The 20,190-nt window shown below is 31.5% G+C and overlaps 1 protein-coding gene across 1 annotated transcript in view; it reads right to left on the bottom strand.

The window, feature by feature from the left end:
- Positions 1-102: 102 nt before the first annotated feature.
- LOC131845852 (uncharacterized) overlaps positions 103-20,190 on the bottom strand; it is a 35,296-nt gene continuing 15,208 nt past the window's right edge. The window contains exons 2-9 of the mRNA XM_059194991.1: positions 16,940-17,007; positions 5,383-7,183; positions 4,711-5,082; positions 4,487-4,622; positions 4,128-4,253; positions 3,452-3,536; positions 2,169-2,348; positions 103-1,736 (exon numbers count right to left, since the gene is read on the bottom strand). Of these exons, the coding sequence (XP_059050974.1) occupies positions 1,573-1,736; positions 2,169-2,348; positions 3,452-3,536; positions 4,128-4,253; positions 4,487-4,622; positions 4,711-5,082; positions 5,383-7,183; positions 16,940-17,007 (2,932 nt within the window). The 3' untranslated portion in view covers positions 103-1,572. The remainder of the gene's footprint in view (positions 1,737-2,168; positions 2,349-3,451; positions 3,537-4,127; positions 4,254-4,486; positions 4,623-4,710; positions 5,083-5,382; positions 7,184-16,939; positions 17,008-20,190) is intronic.

Raw genomic sequence — 20,190 nt, 5'->3', positions numbered from 1 at the left:
TTATGTGTCCAATATCAGAAATTAGCTATTTCTGTCCTAGCCTATCCTAACCTAGTCCTAGCTATTTTAAATGCAGTATGGGTGACAAAAGAAACAATGATAAATAGCACAGTGATATATATTTTATCTCTGAGAATATAAAAAAGAGGAATAACATAAATAATTCGAAGATTATTCTCGATTCTTCCTTTACTAAATAATTTTACAATGAGAGAATTAGTAATAATACTAATAATAAAAACAAATTATTTACAATCTTAATGTTAGATCTTTAATAATTAATATTATTGGTAAGATTGGGGCAGTTAAGCAAGCAACTAAAAATATAAGACAAGAAACTATTTGTTTATATTAGGCATTAATATATTGTACAAAACTGAATGAAAATTTAAATAGACATTCACATCTTATCTTAGTGTTACAATAAGTATATAGTGAACTACATTATTTTAATCAAAATCATTAAGTACATATTATATTGTATTTTTAGTAGTAACGTAAATGAGTTAAATATGCATTCTAATATAGTAAGAGAATACTGCTTTTTTTACTTTGAATTTAAAATATACACGCAGTGTTCCAAAAATATTGCATTATATTAGTAGCTTTTCATAAAACATACTATTATAAACCCAATTATATGTCAGATAAATAAAATTAAGCAGCTGCTGTTTAGACAACATTATTGTAAAATATCTAAACTTTATAGCTTTTGATAAATTTAGAACAGATCCGTATAAGTAATATCATTGTTGGATGTAGAATATATCTAAACATAATATTATATAAATCACAGTAATTATTAATAAAATAATATTATAACCAGACTGACTTATGTGCTAACGTATTAAAACGCAGCCGCTTATTATGCTAATATAGTGGTTTCTATTACCATTCATTAATTGGATCAAATTACATTGCGCAAGAACGGTGCAATAACTCTTATGGCAATGAACTTGACTTCGTATAACGCTGTTCAATTGTGTTCTACAAAATATGTGCATTTTAAAGACTCATAAATTTCCAGTCTCTAGATGGCACTCAAAAATATATCGATACAAATAAATTTTGAAAATTACAATTTAAGTACAAAGCCTAATACAGGACTGTAAATATCGTCTCTACTGTCCGGACTAGTATTAATTTAATCAAATTTATAAATAATAATTTGAACAAATTGTAATGCAGTCTTGAAAACCTTAAGCGATAACTTTCTGTATAATAAATGAATAGATTATATTATTTACAATATATCTACTAGAGTATTGACTAAAGGTATAAGCAAATCGAAGGTATGTATATCTCATAGAAGCAGTGAAACGAGCTGAGTTTCGCTCGGCGCGCCACATTGAATTGAAAGATGTCAGTAATCAGCTTGTTACTGTATCCTGGGGCGAATATTCACAGATATATGACTCTTGTTAGTCTTGCTAACCGGATTCTGCGAGGAGTTCACGCATGGCCTAACAGCTAAACTAAGGCGTCTTGTGTGAGCGGATAACGACTGCTGGATTTATGTATATATTTACAAGTAGTAGGGAACTACTTGTGAATATATTTATTTGGAGCAACCTATATGTTCTTTGGGTTTCTAAGAACTAATGCAACGGTGCCAGATGGTAGCGCCTTGAGCGCAGCCCATGCTTGCGTGCGAGTGAATCCATGCATAGACTGTCCTCCGGCCGATAGGAGCTCGGCTCCCACTAGAACTCGACCACTTTGAGCGGCAGCTCCGCCTACAAATAAATAAATATGTTATTCGATAGATTTTTAACAACAATAATATTTACAAGCAAAACGATATATGTTCGAAACTTTAAATTAATCATTTGTCCTGAAGGAAATAATCAGATAATTGTTTCATTTTCTGCTACTCTAATCATCATACATTTTTGCATTATTGTATTCTTGAATTCTGCAGTTATTGTACCAAACATTCAACCAACTAATAAGTAAGTATTAATTAAATTAATTTATTTTATTGGTTGATTTTAGATATTTAATAAATAAAAATTAGATCAAAAACAGCAAGTACCCATACAAACTATATACCCATACATAATAAATATTTTGTCATTGTCTAAGACAAAATATTTATTACTTACTTACTCACTTTATACCCAGTAAGCGTTCGGATATATAACGAAATTGAATTTCTTGTTACTAACCTGCAAATAGTTTTTTTATTGTGAGTGGTCGATCTCCATGTGGCGAATCTCGTCCTCCGTCCAAGCCAAAACCAAGACCCGCCCCGCCGCCTGCCTTTTCCAATAGTACGGTCACCACAACTCCAGCTTTAGCGCCTGCCGTTTCTGTTTCAATAGCTTCATATCGAACTTTCGACTCTGCTGATATAAATATAAATCATTTTTAGTCTCTAAACATGTTATTGGAATACTAAGTTAATATAAAGTTTTGTGGAGTAGGATGGATAAAATGGTAATTATAAGTAAATTAATTACCATTTTATCCAACCCACAACTCCACAAAACTTTAATGTTATTTCTTAATATACATCAAGATATTATTATTTTAGCATAGATGGCATTATTTTAAATTTTTAGTATAATATTGAAACAAAACTCTATAAAATTCATAACACTGACCAACATTCCAACAACTATTCTAAATAAAGGGACTTTTTTTCTACAATCACATTTCTATATTTTTCACTAATTTTGCATAAAGATCGTAGTAAGAATCTTATAGTAATAATACACACAGACTTATTCGCAAATGGTAGTTAGGTATTTTTTTCTGAATATTGTACAAGTCCATAAATACATAAAATATACAGAATTTACGACACAGTACAAGAGCCTGCTTGTTGAAAGTCTGTTATCTACAATGAAAATGGTAAGATACTAATCTGCAACAAAGTATTGTTATAAGGGTACATTTTTTATTATATAGTACTTCATTAATCTTACATCCATTACGTGACCGTGTACCTGCTAAACAAAAATTGATATTCGGCTTATTTATACCTATCACAAATAACTCTGTAAAGCGAATTTGTAGTCCAGTGGTCTATACGTTAACGCAACCGTTAATGCAAAATTCGTTATTATTCTAACAGCGAGTTAAATGTTCCACCTAATCAAACTCTTCTTTGATCCCAAAGCACAAAGATGTAGTATATAGTCTTACCCACTATTTCCGATTTACACTCAATTCTAGTTATCAACGTGGATTACAGCTGGACACTACTATGACACGGAGACACGATCTCATATAGTATCACACGACACGATCTCATATAGGCATAGTAGTGTCCCGCATATACATAGACTTCAGATTTATAACAATGTTCTGACATCAGAAATTAAAAACTAATTAATTGTGTCACATTATGGGGTTGATATCATTGAATAAGTTCGATTTAAAACTTACAACAATCATAACGGTTGACAAAAAGCTCCATGCAACAAAATTTTTTATGGCTACTCACCACTTTCAGAGCCGCATCTTGCTTCTCCTACATTATTTTTTCTGGACTCATCCTCGAATTCGATTGTAACTTCTGATCGTTGTTCCTGAAGATAAAACATAAAGACAACTGTTATTAATTCTACATTTTGTAGATATGCCAATTTAATAATTGCACATCGAGTTTCATAAAAATATCTTACTTGAATCTTAACAAACATTGTATGAAATTAACACTTATGTACTATTTAATATCTAAGTTATCACTTACTACTTTAATTTAGAATTAATACAGATACCAAGGAATATACGAACAAAAGAAAAAAAACATGGAGGTGAAAATTTTTAAAGAAAATCATTAAATATTTTTTATAATTATTTATTAATTTTTGCTACGCGTGAATTGCATTGTGAACTCACATTCCAGCAATGGTATTCCCAAACCCATATCTACGTTATTGATATCGTAAAGAAAAAAGTTTATTCCTTCGAGCCATTCTTAAGGCCGGCAACGCATTTACAATTCCCCTGGTGTTCCCCTGGTGTTCATGGGCGGCGGTAATCACTTACCTTTAGGTGAGACACAAGCACGTTTGTCCCCTTTATGCCAAAAAAAACATATTTTGCACTAAGAGATAAAATTATATACTAGTATTTCTTAGTAATTTGCTTAGTTACTATTTCAATTAATGAAGTACCTTGAGTATAGTAACAGACTGTGCATGTGTCAATCCAGCCATTACATAGCCGTTAATACTTCGAACTTTTATGCCTCTTTTAAGCCCCGCTTTATCCGCCACGCTATCTGCCAACACTCGATGGATCTGAAATGATATTTCCACATTTTATTTTACCATAAAAATTTATATCTTTAACTGTGAATGATAGCCGCTGGTGATTGTACGTACATATACTATTTGCGTTACTAATCTCAACCGTGACTACCATGTTAACAGATATTGATTATAGTATAAAAAAATAAAATTAATAACATATCCCATCATTTTCTTTCCTATGACAATAGCAATAAATAAAACTGCATAAAAATCTTACGTACCGTAACATCCTTAGCTTCACAATCAATACCACCAGCTAAAATGAGTCCTACACCCGAAGCAGCTCCACGTTTCAAATTAACAGTAGAAGTAGAAATTTTGATATGTTTATTTGAACTATCATCTAATTTCTGTTTGTAACCGACAAGAAACAACATTATCTAAGGAATTTTAATTAATAATTTAGCGAAAAAAATAAAAATCAATTTCTTTTGTGGACGTATATGGTGCTTCATTAACTTTGGTTTGTATAACTATTTGTTTAGTAGATTTTTCTGGACTTGCTACATTTTTTGTATGTGCATATTTAATATTTTTTCCTTCTGGGTTTACTACGCAGTCATTATTTTTTAAATTTATTGTATTATTAACAATTTGTGTGTTTTCTTTATTTTTTAAATGATCAAGGCCAACTTTTTTTATTTCCTTTATTATTTTCTCAGATATATTCTTAGGTACATCATCAACTTTTGCGCTTTCTAAAGCAGTCTCTGTTTGCTTGATCTTATTTGAATAACTTGAGTTCCGTTTTAGTCTCGTGTTTTTGTAATCAACCTTTCTTTGCCGAATGTTAACATCACTATCACTATCTGAATCAGTTTCCACATTTTATTTTACCATAAAAATTTATATCTTTAACTGTGAATGATAGCCGCTGGTGATATACATATACTATTTGGTGTTACTAATCTCAACCGTGATAAAGCTTTGGTTAACATACCTACCATTAACCACCTTATTTAAAATATTAGGCAATGAAGCACCAGGTGACATGTTGATATAGACTTTCTGATAATGAACGGCCCAGACCCTTACTTTCTCTTCTCAGTCAAAACCGTCAATTTCCATTAGGGCTATACTGACAAGATTTAGAGATTCAGGTGTCTCACAACAACATGTCAATGCAATTTTTTTGTTTCGACGTCTGCTTTCGCCTTTATTAGATACAGCACTCACCGATGACGTGAGTGTAGAAAGACGATCAGTTGCTTTGTAAACAGGACTCGGGGAGCTGTCAACTGATTCATGTGAAAATTTTGTTTCAATAACAGGAGACGTAAGTTTGTCGTCTCTACCACTTCTACATTTTGCCGATGCTAAAATATTTCTTCTATTTATCGTATCAATATTATATGTTTTTGAAACTTTTCGTTTTTCTGAATCAGCAACAGAACTTTCGAGAGAACTGCAACTTGCTTGTGAACCAGACGTAGCTGCCGAACCTGCCGAAGAACTGAGAGAAACGTTCGTGTCAGACGACACTGAACGACAAACGTTACGTTTGATATATTCCTCACAGCTTTTTTCTATTACAGCAGACTTTGTTGGAATTTCAGACTTCACAAGTGAATAATGTGTGTAGTGTGATATTCTTGGTGAAAGACGTGAACTATCTGACTCAACAGGCTCTAAGTTATTCATAGGAGAGGATGCTGATGACCTATAACTTGACTGAGTGGAACTCATAGCAGAATCATTATCACTGTCTACAATATCAGTAGCAGTTGCTATTTTAATGTCTATGTCCTTGAAATCTTGAGTAGGGTTAAAAATATCTTTGTATTCTTTCTTTGAAACTTGACATTTTATGGAAAACTGAGAAGTTAAAGAAAGTGTTGTTCGTACTGAATCATTATTTAAATCTGTATATGGTTTTTGGGGCTTTGATACTAGTGACATATTATTTTTATTTGATGTATCCATTTTCCCATATAATTTACGTTCTGGGGTAGATTCTTTTGATAAGGAAATAGGACTATATACTTGTAAAGACTTCCTTTTGAACGCAGGAGAATACTTCGGTATATTGTTAGATGAAAGAGCAGCTTTCCATTTGGTGTCATTTAGATCCATAGGTTTTACATTATTCATTTTATTATCTCTATGATTTATAGTATTCTGATTACATGTAGCATTGGAATATGTTTTAAGGGGATCTTGTACCTTTATCGCTGGTAAATCAACTATTGGAGATTGGGCTTCAGATATTACTAAGCCTCTTAATTTTGACATAGATTTTTTTCTTTGTTCTATTAAATACTCTAAGTTTGACTTATGAATATTCTTGTTACTATTGTCATCACTTATACTACGAGCATGATAAATAGGTGGCGTAAATGAGGAATCGCCATTTGCGGGTAAGGTTGTAGTACTGCCATAAAAAATGGGCTTGTTGTCAGTTTGAAGGATTCTATTATTTTTGGTCGTGATTGAATTAACAGCTGGTGCAGTTTCCAAAGCTCCTAATACTTCACGTCTATCTGTGGATAGTTTAAAGGTGCGTGGTAATTCATCCAAATTATCTTGAGATCTAGTTAAACGCCTGTCTAATGAAGATACGTCTGAGTAATTGTTTACGTAAGCAGTACTTTTCCTCGTGGTTGAATGTCGAGTTGGAAGTGTACCACATTTGTCCAGATGATCCGTAGATGTTGTGCGGTCATTTGAAAACATAGCAATTTTATCTTTAACACTGGCTTCACTCCTGGCATCTTGAGTTCTCGATGAATATGAAAATCGAGTTCGAGTCGTTGAAGGCCAACCAATTCGTGGTTGCACTCGAGTTTGTGGTTCAGGCATCTTCTCCATAACATCAGAAGGTGTTTCTACTCCATCAGGCGGTTGTCGAGGACAAGACGGAAGAGGTGTTTCATCGTTTGAGAGACTCTTGTCTTCAGTATCGCTTTTAATGACACGATCTATAAAGAAACAAAAACATATTTGAAATATAGTATATATTTACATATACACTTAATATGACACTGTTGGTTAATTATTATATTATAATTACATCGATAAATACTATATAAATAATTACGAAATTGTCAGCTATCAAAAGTGGCTCATATTACGCATATGACACGTAATCCCATGACTAAATGACCACATCCTTGGTCTTAGATAACAAATATAGATGACGGCGGCTCTATGAATCATACAAGCATACGGTAAGAAAACCGAGGATATTTTTCAAACACTATCAAACCATTTTAAGGTAATATTATATTATGACACCTTATGCAAAGAGAGTATGGAATTATTAATAGTTATTTGCCGTTAAATTAGATTATTCCTTATTATATTAGGTAGTCAGAATATTAGATTACACGTAGTGAATAATAATAGTTCTATTAATGTTATAGAATTTCTATGGTTTCAAATAATTTCAGAAGGGAACATTACACTCGTTAAGTACATATTTACATATAAGTAAATTGTGGATAAAATATTTTTGAAAAGAATGCTTTTGAACAAAACCAACGCAAGTTACCTAACTTGGCACTAGGTACCTCCCTTGTCCTAAAAATTTAGGGCATCATTACGTAAGGAAAATAGTTCTTAATTCTCAGAATTTCTTATAGTTTTAACTACTTAATAATATCATGTACCCTTTTTTCATGACATATTGCCATTTCATAACCAAATAGCAAGAATAAGATCCTTATTATTTTTTACACATCTTTATGTTAGTTCAACTATCCGATAAGAAATATAAAGGAAACTGTAAAAAAAATATGTCTTTTAATGTCACCTACGGCAATAGCGTTCCGTTATTAATAAATAGAAAGTAGTGACTACATGACTAGTAATGGTATATTATCAGACGAACATCCACGCGGTCCACTCTGAAAACTATCAATATTAATTCCCGATAAATTCGATACGATGGACGAACTGACCCGACAAACAATCTCATTCTATCATCCTTTACTGATGCTCTACCAGTATGCACCGTTATCGTAACTGGACGCACTATGCCATTTTCATTCGTAAAAAAATTATTTGTGTATGTATTTAAATGAGATTAAAAACGTATTATTTCTAAAGGACTGGAAGATCTGTATAAAAAGTAGTTCCCTAAATGTTACTATTCTCAATACCAGATAGTTTCCATATTGATAACGATGTTCAAACTTTCATTAAAAATTCATTCATGAAATAAATAAGCTATAAAGAATTATTTTTTACTTGATTACGATATATAGGTAATAATCCTTTATTATAGATATTATTTTATTCAGTTATAAATAAATGTGATATTATAATCTGCAACCGCCACATGACATGTCCATGATTCGTGGTTTAGTCTCAATGACAGATACTAATAACAGATAATGTCATGGATTTAAACAATGATAGGCTTCTTAATATTTATATTCACCATATTCTTTACCTTCCCTTTCCTCTTCTATAGGATGTAAACATCTCGAATGCCATATTTTAACAACACTATATGATTTCATATCACACACTATCACTTTCTGCACATACATCAGTGATATTTCCGAACAAAATCGATGTATAATATTAAATTATTTTATGTGTAATGGAAGGGGTTCGCAGAGCAACTGTTGTTTTATTAACAAAATAATAGTTTTAAATATGCATATGTACTTATTATAATGTAGGTAGGTATCGACATTTGTAAACGTCAATTATGTGTATTGTATTTAGACAAGGCACGCTTCAAACTGTTTTATTTGAACAAGTGTAACTGAAATTCAGTCTTTAAGATTGTCGAAGTACATAATTGCTTTGCAAAGGCCATTTCGTCACTAAATTGGAACAAAGACATTGAATCGATTTACTCAGTTGCGTAGACTGTGATGCCTGTAGAAAATACCTACAGATAAGTACTTACACTAGTATGCTTGTGTAATATAAATACTTACACATACTCGTACGTAGCCCATATACCTACTTGTACACATTGAGCATTTCATAAGTAACAAAAATTTCAATCGACGAAAGAAAATAAAGGAAGTGAATCAATTTAATCGTTTCCTTATTCGATATTTTATTATACTGCAGTTAAGCACTAGTACTAAAAACGAATGAGTCCTAGAGGCAAAGTAGAAAATATAATTTCACACATCAAATATTCCTTTATTTTTGCCATTTTGATGGCAATGCTCTTGCATTTCAGTAATCGTCTATTTTAAAAGCAATTTTACTATCCATTAGAATAGATACAAAAGATACATTTTAAATAATACTATTAAATAGTACAATTTAAAATTACCGAATTTAATAAACACTATTAATTTCATAGAAATCATCTTTAAGGCAATGTTTTAAACGTATTAATTTGGCATACACATATTAATAAGTATTTACGTAATTAGGTACACAAATACAGCAATATAATAATTGATATTCATTTTTCACGTAGAATAAATCGAAATTATCACAATCTGATAAGTTGTCAACTACGTGTGTATAATATTATATTCAGACGTATAGGCCTATAAAAGTGTAAAAATATGTTGTTATATTTCACGTCAACTAGCTACACAATATAGATGACGTGAGTACATTTTTATGTGTGCATATAGGTACATAAATTTATAATCACATCAGAACAATGTAAAATTCACTTAATTATTTAAAGTGTTATGGAACAAGATATACACTACATAAGGTTTCGATGCAATTGATATAACATTTGCAATTTAAACTTCTAGATATATAAAATACAAGGTACTTATGTTAATGAAAAATGCATTATGTATGTTACGTGAATATTGTGATTAGATTACCGTGTTGTTGTATTGTTAATGCACTACCAGTATATTAACAACGCATTATATCTATACCATACTGTTTCCAAAATATTGGTTTACTAACCCGTACAATATTTATGTGGGTATACCAATATAAAATATAATATATCAAATTACAAAATTAATTATCACAATGATTGGTATTGCCTAACAATTGCAGTTACAATTTAAAAAAATATTATTATAATTCGAAATCCAAATAATTCCATTAAAAAATTACTGTATTTCAATTGTTTTATTGATGAGATCAATACAAATACTAATTATATTTTTTTTGTATGTATAAAAATATCAACTGATTTTGTGTAGACCCGACAACCGTTGCAAACAGGTTTTCAGATGGAGGCCACATACCTACCTACCGACTGGGAAACGATATGAAGGCGGGTGGATTTCTGCTCTATGGAAGCGAATATTCACTATTTAAAATATTAACAAGTAGAAGTTTTCTGGATTTTGAACCCGGAATATAGCACTTTTGTCACATCTCCCTATAGACGCGCCTTGAACTACCGCATAATACATACATTTGTATTCTTGGAATAAGTTTGTACTAATTTTGATATTAATTTCTATGTGTATGCAAAAAAAATGTTGTTTAGTACTTATGCTATGTTTGGGACCAAATAGCGCTTTATGAGTTCTCGGTTTTTTGTTTTTTTTAAGTACAAAGTTAAGTTAGTACATTTTTAAGTACACTGTGTTATAAATATGTATTTACAAATAAACAAATCTTTTGTTTACTACCCACAGTACAAGCTCTACTTGTCGTTGGGCAATTTTAATACGTCCATGGATATTTATCTATTAATTCTGCCATCAATTGGCTTGATTGTATATTCCTTTCAACTTAAAAAAAGCAATATGCCAATGAAATTATATCAAATAATTTATGACTCGAACTGTCTCAAGAGAAGACAAATAGTGAATGATACAAGAGTTCATGACTTGCAATGGTATTTCACCCTCAAATGGACCATATGCGTAAAATAGAAATAGAAATAATCCTAGAAATATAAGTTCTTGATAGTACGAAAAAGTAGTGAAGAAAATTAAGTATTTTATTAGTTTCCTTCACTAATAAATATTGACGAAAATATCGGCCACTTATAAGTACATTAATTTATATAAATAACGCAACGCAATAAAATATTATTTAGAAGAAATATATTAATTAGATTATTTCTCAGTCACCTTATCAAAATAAGATGTACCTAAGTGGTGTCACATCCTAATATTAATATTTAATGAACATGTTATAATGAACATAAGGATGTTTTGCCAAATGTAGGTAAACTTTAGTACAAACCATGATGAGACACCAATCGTCGGGGCATTTTTCTTATTTCCAACATTTTGAAGGATATTATACAGCATTCGAAAAATTCATAACTAGTTATTATCACAGCACTTTAATTCAAAAACCAACCGCGGCACACGAAAAAAAAATGTACCTCGGGAGAACAAAAGATTTCACTGAGCTAATTCGACGACAAACAATATCGCGGATCTCCCGATCGGAAGAAAGAGGATCGCGTTGAGAATGCGGAACGTGTCCATTAACGACTGAAATAACAGTTATTTAACATAGGGCGGTGCGTCCGGCGTGCGCCTACGGCGTCGTGCGAGCGGTAAGCGGCGAGCGGCGACGCGGAGCCGCCGCGGCGGGGCGCGATGCACTGAGTCGCCGTGGACTTGCAGAAATTTGCAGCGTCGCCGCCCTTGACGGGGGCGTTGCTCCGAGCCAGGGACGGACACTGAGCTGCGCACGCGACGCTCCCCCGCAACCCACCGCACAGCACCCTGGCCCACTCGCCCTCCTCCACGTCACACCATCGAAAAGCCTCCGCGAAATACGATCCGAACTCTCCACATAAACCTAGGGTACCTTATGATTTTCTACTTTATGCAGAGTACCCTAGCTCCGGAACCAATAACCACAAGCGGCCATTACTACAAAAAACGTTACGATAACTTTGATCACTAAAAATTTCGATCAGTAAATCTAAGTTATTTTTAGCGAGGAGGCGTTCGTCAGAGGGCGGCGACCGTGAACGTTTGCGGAGAGTAAACGACGCTCGCGCACACCACAGATGTCAGGGTCGCTGCGCCCCTTGGTTGCATATCGCGCTTTACTTCCGTCGTAAAAAGTACTTTTACTGCTTAAAAACCAATAACGTGATGGACGTATGTTATTATTTTTCCATATATTTTGTTTGATTGTTGCTATGAGTAGTTAAATGGTATGGAGGAATGCGCCATGTTGGAGCAATGTGACGTCGTCGCGGCCACGGGAAGCTGGAATGCTGTCTGTGCCCTCCGCCGCCCCTCGCAATCCGGACGCGGCCTTTTAAACCGCTCCAACGTGTTTGCAAAGTTGTTTGCACATTTTTTTACATTCCCGTACTTTTATTGCGGCGTCATAATTATAGGTAGAGAGCTGTACCAACTACAAATTATGTACATTCCATAGTCTTATAAAATTTTTACAACTATGAAACTGGAATGCAATGCCTACGTACCTAGATGTGTATTATTATGACGTTCATTATCATCATTTTAGTCATTCATTGTTTACTGCTGAATGTACTCCATTAAATTACTTTATATCTCGTTTCAGCGGTTAATCACCTACTAGATCCAAATTTAGATAGATGATTGATTACTTGTTCAATTATGTATTTTATTTCATGCCTTCTGTATAGTTAAGTTTTAACTAATACTTCTCGATTTATATACCTACTATATATATTGGTTGATTTTTGAGCTGTATACTCTGTGAATCTAATCTAAGCGTATATTACTTTTTTTCTTTCCTTCATCATCAGTCACAAGGATTTCTAAAAAACGATCAGACAGGTACATCCTTGATTCCTTTTATAATTGGATTCCAATAGCGAAACTTTAAAATAGATAAGTGAAAGAAAGTGCAATCGATTTCACTTTCAAAACTAAATTAACTTTCTCCAGTGACACGTCTTACGTAATTTGTACAAGACAAGACAGTCATAACCGCAACATTTGTACCTCCTAAAGGTCGTCGGGCAACTTTTAATAATATTCAAAGCATTTCAATGTTTGCTATTACATAATGAACCACTTGCCAATTTCGAGCACAATAGGCTTCCCACTATTTGGGTGCAGTACGTACTACTATAAGAATGAAATATAGAAACTAAATTTTAATTAATGATATCTAATTCATTCATTAAAAAGCGATTTCTTAGAGAGTGTGAACAAGGTACATCAACAAAAGCGTGTTTTAAATTCAGTGAACGTCCGCAGCATGCCGGAATGGTATTAATAAACAGTATTTTTGATATCTCATATCTAAAGTGAGTGCTGAGATAAATGAAAGAACTGGAATATTAGGTAGCTACAACAATTCCTTTCATTCAACGGTTCCATTAAGGACAACCTTATATCTTCCTCCTTTAAACATATAATACTCGTCCTGTTTAATATATTTTTTGTAGTGTCCTCAAAGGAAATTCCAAGACGTCCAACTTAAATGGCAACCGGATAAGTTAAAGCCCATCAAAGTGTTTTTAATTTCAAATAGCAACATAATTTCAAGGTTTTTCTTTGATGCGAAATTACATTTAATTTGAAACATAAATGATTTTACCTGTTCACTAAAACCAAATATAAAGTAGTATACTTACTATGTATACAATTTTATAATAAAATTCTGTAATAATGAATATACAATTAACTGAAAAGCTAGACTTTACAAACAAATATTATTTACTATAAAAATATCTGCACTTTGTAATAGTTATGCATTTAGTAATATTTCAGTTACTGTAATTCTAACCATAGGATCTGACCCCGGCTGTACATGGATGCAATTACGAGTAGGTATCCTTATATTTTATTTTACATAAAACACAACCTATGTAAATGTTGTTACATCTAATAATGAAGTTTATTAGATGAATGTATAGAAAAAGTAATAAAGTACTTTTACTTTTTTTTTGCAAACAAATAATCCAATATTTCCTCTTAATAATATTAGTTAAGACAGTAAATCTTGTAGGAGTATGCCTGTTATTGCAGTAAATTGAGAGATAAAGTACCAACATCTGCATAAAAATGCTCTAGACACATTAATTGTTTAGAGGCATTAGTTGTTCAAATACGTGAATGTATAAATATTCAGCAATTGCGTTGATTCATAAAACGAGTGTTTTGAATTGTTCGTTGTGGTGGAATCGTATGCAAAATGGTGGGTGAACAATGAAAGCCGATGGGCAGGTCGTGGTCGCCGAGACTTAATGACCGCGCGCCGGGATGCCTGCCTTACTTTCCTCGAGGGAATTCGTATTAATACTTATTTTATTATTGCAATAATTTATTTCAAGCCATGGGAAATTCCACTCTCTAAATTCAATATAGTGTGTAAACTTAAGTATGATATAGTGATTTGATGATTCCAGATGCAAAAATTTATATAGACTTGTTTTATAAGCGCACAATATACTTTTATACTGAATTATTTTTATCTCAACTTTATTCAGACGTAGATTAAGAACATTTGATCTAATACTACTCTACAAACAACTAATAATACTATGGATACTTTAGTTTATTAATACCAAGATAACTCTACTTAATGTAACACCATTTGGGACACTGCCAACATTTTTAACATAAAAGTTTAATAGCTCATGTGAGAGGCTTCGCAACATAAAAAGCGTTGGTATTTCAGCAATGCAGTTCAAGCCATGCACCGAAACTGCATTACACCATGTGCAAAGTATGAGCAGGTGCAAATAAACGGGGCAGCGGCCGCGCAAGTGGCACTTTCTTCACTCAAACACTCAAGAGTTTCAACATTATCAAGAAATGCATATATAATATGAAAATAACTGGATACCGATAAATATACAATTTCTCTGTGGGTTCAATAGCATTGCGACTATTAAGAAATTTACATAAACATAATCTCGCAACGATTATGTTTTACTAATGGCATTCGCGAAACGAGTTTTAAGAGGCGTGGCAGGAGTAGTGTTAGTTAGTTTGTCTCGAAATATACAAATTTTATACATGATTGCTAAACTTTTATATATTACTTGGACAATGAGTTAGAAAAGAAAGCAACTTATCTCATGTAGTTTTTTGGATCTCTTTTTTATTTTCTGTTTTAGAAGGCTTGTATATTTATTTGTCTATAAGTACATCTCTATTATGTAACGTAGTATATGCTATGTGTAACCGGACGAAACCAGATAATACATTTATTAATAAATTGAATTTAGTTACTTATTAATGCCATATTTTTAAAAATTTGATAATTTTTAAGTGAGTAGTAAAAAACGAAAGTTTTATTTATGATTTTGTTAACACTCACCATAGAAAAGTATTTTATATAAAGATTTGTTCGCATAAAAATTACAGAAGCATGAACAACAATATATGGAATGTATCAAGAAAAGTTTACAGGAATCGAAAGGAGGTATTATTCAAATCCAGTATGTACTAATGTGATGGCGAGTAGGAATAGATTTACTGTTTATATAAAATATTGAATACCTTAATAACTAAGGTTATTAACTTAACATAACTTTAACTTGATTATAAACAGTAATAGTTACTTAATTTAATTCATGGTTTTGTCATCATCCGCTAAAGTACAAAGTAAGGCTCAAAACAACTAAATTGAGATATAATATCCTGATTAACATAAATAACTTGTAAAATTAACGTAAATAATTAATATTAACAGTATGAAACACAAGTTTAAAATACTTGTAATATAATAACAAGTCTAAGTAAAAATATTGATATGGCTATATTTTAGCTTGTGAAATAATTATATATATATATATTACAAAAACTTTTCCTTCCCGTCTAATTTATTTTTGCGACATAAAATGGCCAAAGTCCTTCTACAAAAATTTTATGTCACACCATAAACTCATTAAGATTATCTTAATACTTTAGATTCTAAAACGAACCAATATAGCAGACAGTTAGCACAGTTGCAATATTATAATATGTACTATATTTAATTTAATAAATTTTAATATTTCACATGAACCGCCAGGTCTCGTGATCGATTTAGTACGAAAAGTTCGAAATTTATTTTCACTTTCACATTCCTTCTTGGTGAAAGTGGTGCAGTTTCATGAACACTTGACCTGTTTTTCAACTTAAATATATCCCGCACATTCCTGTGCAATATATAAATGGTAAATCTGTGATTTTCGACATCACATTTAATACGAAATTAAAATTAAATATAAATTTTGATTATAAAATACTTTTTCTGTTACACATATATAATATCTATCCAGTTATTAGTACGCTTAGTACAGTTAGTAGTACTTAGTATAGTTACGATTACGTACGTTTCCCCTTAAAAGTACGTTTACCTGTTCTTAAAAGACCTGTTGGTTCCTACTAGATTTTCAGTAAAAATGTGTAACAACATAATTGTAATATTGCAATAAGAAAAGTAATAGTACAGACAACAAAATCGAATAAATATCGTGCGCTAATAAAAAATTAAATGGCAGTGCTTTTACTATATATGTAGAGCTCTATAATTTATATCCCTCATGCGCTCGCACGACGCATGTTACACGTGCTCGTTTATACATTTATATCACAAATGATCGATATTCTAAAACACTCATTACAACATTATAATTAATAAGTTAAACTAAGCCACATCGCGTGGTAAGAGATACCAATCATACGAGGATCCTCGTATATGAGATTCTGAACTACGAATATCAATCAAGCCAGAAAGAAGAAGAACTAATATAAGTGTTTTCTTTAGAGTTTTTATTTCTTCATCCAAAAGCAAATATTAGATTTAAGCGATAATTAAAAAGTAACCTTCTTGTTTTTATTATTAGTAGGATTTACATGATTACTTACCCTCCCAAAAGTTTCTTTCGTATGGTGATTTTCGATCTTTCGTTTCGTTTTCAATTACGTTTGGTTTCCTGTAACATAAAGAAAATAATGATATTTTTATCTCCTTGTAATAAAATAATTTCATGTAAAAAAGTATTCAAACCTATCTAATAGATAAATGATGATAAGAACTAAAAGTTAAAACAAAATCAATCAACACAGAGTAAACCAAAGACAGACAAATTGATATATTATTATTTATGCAGGGTAATTAATTGTATTATGGGAATGTATATATACACCGTTATATATTAGCGTTCTTGTTAACTTGAAAATACATAGTTAACCTATGAAAGTGAAATTATTGAATATTGAGAAGTTTTCCTGCTATTGAATAATACAATGTACTCAGCAGTAGTAAAAATGGTCTAGGAAAATAAAATACTGTTATAAATGTCATCCACTGTCGAATCATTAAAAACCGCAGTCCTCAGACCAAGCTGAGAAAACTGTAGAGATACTTAGGAGTGTTGCATTCAATACTACAGCACATTGTGACGATGACCTTAATTTGTATGTGAGCTGAGAGAAGCGAAATTTAATACTAACGGTCAAAGATTAAAAATTCGCCTAACAAAATATTTTTTGTTTATAATAGTTATAAACAAAAAATATTTTGTTATTTTGCTAGAGATATTGAAAACCCCTGAACCATCAAAAACATAAAATTCATATTTTTAGTCAGCGACACTTCTTTAATAACTAAGAATGAAAATAAATCCGGTCTTCCATTAGGTATACTCTTTAAACCTTGAGACGACACGACTCCATTTGCTTGATATAGCTGGTCTTTGGTCTTAGACCAAGGCCCAGCGGAATATTTACAAATTTTAGTCCATGTCTGTATTAGTAAAATAATATTGATTTACAAGACATCCTTGGACATCTGACAAGGCTCTAATATTGCAGAAGTGATACATAATTTAATACTGCTGGGTAATTTGATGCAAACAAATGGCTACGACACTAAAATCTATAATATGTGCTATATTACAGTATATTTACCTATATCACAGACACGGTTGACTTGTCTATCTACTGTTTCTAAATTCAATTATGTGTATACCTGACACATTGTTTATATTAATAATAAATATATCAAAATCATAGCAATAATGCACTATATATAAATAGCCCGTTTTAATTGTATATGACAAGTATAAATAAATAAAATGAAACAAAATTAAGAATTTATAATTTTCTATTATGTTCATAGGTATTAGATAGGTATTAGCATAATAAATGTTAATATATAAATTATTATAAGTGAGTACATATAATTTGTGACTGTGTTCTCTGTTCCTAAAGCACGTTCCATTCAGTTAAGATTTTAAAAATTTCCTTTTTCTTACAAGAAATCAAAAACTCATTTTTACCATGACAATTTTAGTGACTTTCTTTCAAGTAAAAAAAATACCTAACAACAATCCTAAGTTAAAAGAGGTTTATAAGCCCTTTCTATTTTGTTACAAAAAAGTGTTTAGTTATGTTGTCATTTAAAATTGACCTATAATGTTTTTCTTTAAATTGTTCACTATGTTATTATTTCATGATTTTTTGGAAGAGGTAGTACAAAACAGAGCTACACGAAATTATCGTGTATATTTTTTTTTCATACGTTTACGTATACTCATTGATTATGTTTATTTTTAATATAATCTGTTAATATATTTCGTGTTAAACGTATGCCTTACATTTCTCGCATAAATATCGTTATTAAAATGTCAGGGTTCCGCCGCTACCTGACGGTCAAGACCAGCTTAGAATTTCTAACAATTCCAGGCTCCAAACTGAATGCCCGGCTTTCCCAACTACTGACGCAATGTCAAATTATTATTAGTCATAACGTAAAGCAAACAGATAGTATAGGAACTTCGTTATTAAATTTTTATGTGGTGAAAGAATGACAGACATCGTATTTAGAAAAATAGAAAATATAGTTTTATATTATTTCCTTTGTTATGTTAAAATTTCGTTGTGGGCCTAGTACCAAATATATATTTTAGTTTTATAAATGTTAATCCCATATTATTAATTTGCACTGCGGATTCAACCCCTATATATAGTAGTTCTAGACTAAACAATTAATTCGTCATATATGTTGACAAATGATTGACAGTATTATGTATTAGTAGGTTACTTAACAACATACTTAAAAATATAAAATATGAGTAATAACAATTCGAAGCCCGAATTTAGCGCTTTAAACCAAACAATTAACATTTTACATTATTTTTATTGTATTGTATTAATTCTGCGACTCTGTCTTATGTATCGAGCTGTACTCTATATTAGTATTTTAAATAATTATGTGTAAAATATTACTTGAAGCATTACCATAATATCAACTGATTTGATGAATTTTAGAAGAAATCTAATTATATACCTAATTCGTCAGACTTATAACACTTATCTATAAGTGACATTTTTGGAACTTAGAAACAGATGGCCTAGATCTCTAGATCTATATTTTGTCAATATTATTGTTGAAAATGTTGTCAAGTAAAGAATCCTTCTACACAAATTACTTTATTTAATGTTTTTACTGCAGATGCTGTGCAGATTAAATAAAAGATAAGTTATCATTTTCATTTAAATTTTCTGAATAATTCCTTTATATTTAGTTAAATGTAAATTAAATATAATTCATATTATACCTACTACTTTATTACTAAATGCCTCGGTCAAGAAAGAGTACCTTATGGTAGATTAAACCTACTCTAAATTACAATATATTGGTATATATACTTTAATAATTTGTAATGTGCTAGCTAATTACCATGTATTAAACATACGAATCGTTTTCTTTAGTTACTCTATCTATTGTTAAAATCTGCATTACAATCCGTTGCTTAGTATAAAATAACTAAGCGTACAGATATCAAAACCGACTTTATTTTATACTATGTAAAGAAAACAAAATATCCAAACAGTCTTTAAAATTTTATTGATAGAATGCTGTCTCTTGCACATACACATACTAGGTACTGATCATAAAAACTGTGGCCCGCGAAAGGCAAGTTGCAACCTAGAGCAGGCTAACCGCATCGTGACTCCCCCCGAGCCTCGGTCCGCTTTCCTCGACTCGAGCAGCCCAGAGGCGCGGCGCCATGCAAACCTGCGCCCGTCACTTTCCGGAAAACCTTCACGTAACTATTTTGTTACATCGTGCCACTAGATCACACCTTTACAGGAACCTGTTCTTATAACCC

This window comes from Achroia grisella, unplaced genomic scaffold, assembly GCF_030625045.1.
Source record: "Achroia grisella isolate CSIRO2021 unplaced genomic scaffold, CSIRO_AGI_Agris_v1 utg487, whole genome shotgun sequence".
Lineage (NCBI taxonomy): Eukaryota > Metazoa > Arthropoda > Insecta > Lepidoptera > Pyralidae > Achroia > Achroia grisella.
This window is presented reverse-complemented; position numbering and strand designations above follow the sequence as displayed.